Source organism: Vicia villosa, linkage group LG3 (genome assembly GCF_029867415.1).
Source record: "Vicia villosa cultivar HV-30 ecotype Madison, WI linkage group LG3, Vvil1.0, whole genome shotgun sequence".
Classification (NCBI taxonomy): Eukaryota; Viridiplantae; Streptophyta; class Magnoliopsida; order Fabales; family Fabaceae; genus Vicia; species Vicia villosa.
This window is the reverse complement of record NC_081182.1, coordinates 59840920-59843251: the sequence shown is the minus strand read 5'-3', so window position 1 is coordinate 59843251 and position 2332 is coordinate 59840920. Positions and strand designations below refer to the sequence as shown.

General features: G+C 35.6%; 1 protein-coding gene across 1 annotated transcript; it reads left to right on the top strand.

The window, feature by feature from the left end:
* The first annotated feature begins 607 nt into the window (after positions 1–607).
* Positions 608–1192, top strand: LOC131658162 (uncharacterized). The gene has a single exon (XM_058927491.1). It carries the CDS (start codon positions 608–610, stop codon positions 1190–1192), a length of 585 nt encoding a protein of 194 aa, XP_058783474.1.
* Positions 1193–2332: the final 1140 nt, after the last annotated feature.

Below are 2332 nucleotides of genomic sequence, written 5' to 3'. Positions count from 1 at the left end.
TGATAGAAACTTGGGAGATGAATGAAATTTGATGTGAGATTTTATGGAAAAAATGAGGGGTATTTATAGAGTGAAAGAAGGATGGAGTCGTTGGGGAATGAAGTGATACCGTACAAAAAAGGAAAGTTTGAATGATAGTAGGTTTTGAAAGAAAGTGTATGGTAGGGTTTGAAAAGAAAGATGTATGGAATAAAGTTAGGATTTGATTTGAAAGAAAGAGATTTGAAAAGAAAGAAAGAGATTTGAAATCAATATAGTACAAAAATTAGTGGAAAACATAAAACCAATAATAATTTAATTGTTACCAGTACAGTCTGAATCCTCGAACTCTGCGCCTGCAAAATTTAATCCTCTACCAATTGCGTTAGTACCATTTATCTGCAAATAAATCTTAAATAAACAGCGTGTGTGAAGTGATAAACAGTACTTAGCGTTTGTGTAAGAATAAATTCAACAGCGAACCAAAATACCGTATAAAAATATTCTAAAAACTGAGTATTCATAAAATCAGGATATATATGAAACTACAAATTTTAGACAGAAGTTCGTTGCCTTCTCCTTGAAAAAAGATGAGGGCAAATTTTGGGGTACAACAGGTGGTATGGTAATGGATAGGGGAATGATGGAGTCGGTAGTGGGCATTAGAAGGGAGGTGTATCAGCATTTTGCTAATAAATATGTGGAGGACGTTCCAATTAGACCAGTGATGGATGGAGCGGTGTTTAAGAGAATTACTGAAGAAGAGGGGGCTTCTCTAGAATTTAGCTTTTCAAAGGAAGAAGTCAAGGAGGCAATTTGGAATTGTGATGGTTCGAAATCTCTGGGACCTGATGGTTATTATATTCTTTTTATTAAGAATTGTTGGTTGTTTCTCAAGGAGGACATTTTGGCTTGTTTTAGAGATTTTCATGCGGGGGTTGTTCTCTCTAAGTCGATTACATCGTCCTTTTTGACTCTTATTCTGAAGAGGGATCATCCTTTGGAATTAAATGATTACATGCCTATTTGTTTGATAGGGTGTATCTATAAAATCTTAGCTAAGGTGTTGGCGGACAGATTGGAGAAGGTTATAGGAGTAATTATATCGGATTGCCAAAGCGCTTTCGTCTTGGGAAGTAAACTTCTTGCCAAAGCGCTTTCGTCTTGGGGGGATTTGGTTGAGTTGGATGGAAACAATGATATGCCCTGGTGATATGTAGGTCATGGTAAATGGGAGTCATACTAAAGAATTCAAGGTGGAGCGTGGTTTGCGTCAAGGAGAACCTATATCTTCGATTCAATTTGTCATTGTGGGGGAAGGTTTGAAGTGCTTGGTTAATAGAGCGTTGGCAAATGGCATGTATACGGGTTGTAATATTTATGGTAAGTGCTTTATCGATGTTCTACAATTCGCAGATGATACTCTCTTGGTGGGGGATGGGAGTTGGAATCACCTTTGGCCTATAAAGTCGGTGTTAAGGAGCTTTCAACTCATTTTGGGTCTTGGAATCAATTTTCACGAAAGCAAGTTAATCGGTTTCAACTTAAGCGACAACTTTTTGGATAATGCTAGAAACTTTCTTTCTTGTAGGAGGGGGGAAAAGAGTTCTTGTTTCTAGGGATTTCAATTGGGTCTAATCCGAGAAAGCTTTCAGCTTGGAGGCCATTAGTTCTTAAAATTAAAAATAAACTTCTCGGATGGAAAGGGCGGTTCCTAAGTTTAGGCGGGAGATTATCTCTATTTTCAAATCGGTTTTGGGAAGTCTTGTAATATTTACTTTATCTTTCTTTAGACCCCCAAAGAAAATTGTTAATGGCATTTGTAAAATTCAAAACAATCTCTTTTGGGGGCGGGGCGGAGGAGAAGCGGTGCATTAATTGGGCTAGTTGAAAAACAGTTTGTTTACTAATTGAGAAAGTCTCATGTACACGGATCTACAATTTTCTAAAATTGTTCTTTCAAAAAATTGAATTTTCAAGAACCTATGAACAATTCAGTTGATTAGGTTGTTTTTTTCTTCATATAGCCCCTTCTTTCACCTGTTAAATTTTTTATGGTTGACCATTTTATAAAGTGGATCAAAGAAATTCTTTGAAAGTCTGAAAGACTGACATTAAGCATCGAGTACATTGAAAATAACAAGATAATAATAATAATAAAATAAAATGAAAAATTGGGTGGCAGAAAAAAATGTGAAATATAGTCAAACTACAATTTGTTTGTTTTATCTTCAAAAGATAGGAGAGATAAACATTTCTCCCAACATGAGAGTGTTGTCTCTTATCATCACAGAGGATTCTTTTTATACTCTCTTTTTTTCTTTTCCAATAAAATCAAAGTTGCTAGAATCGA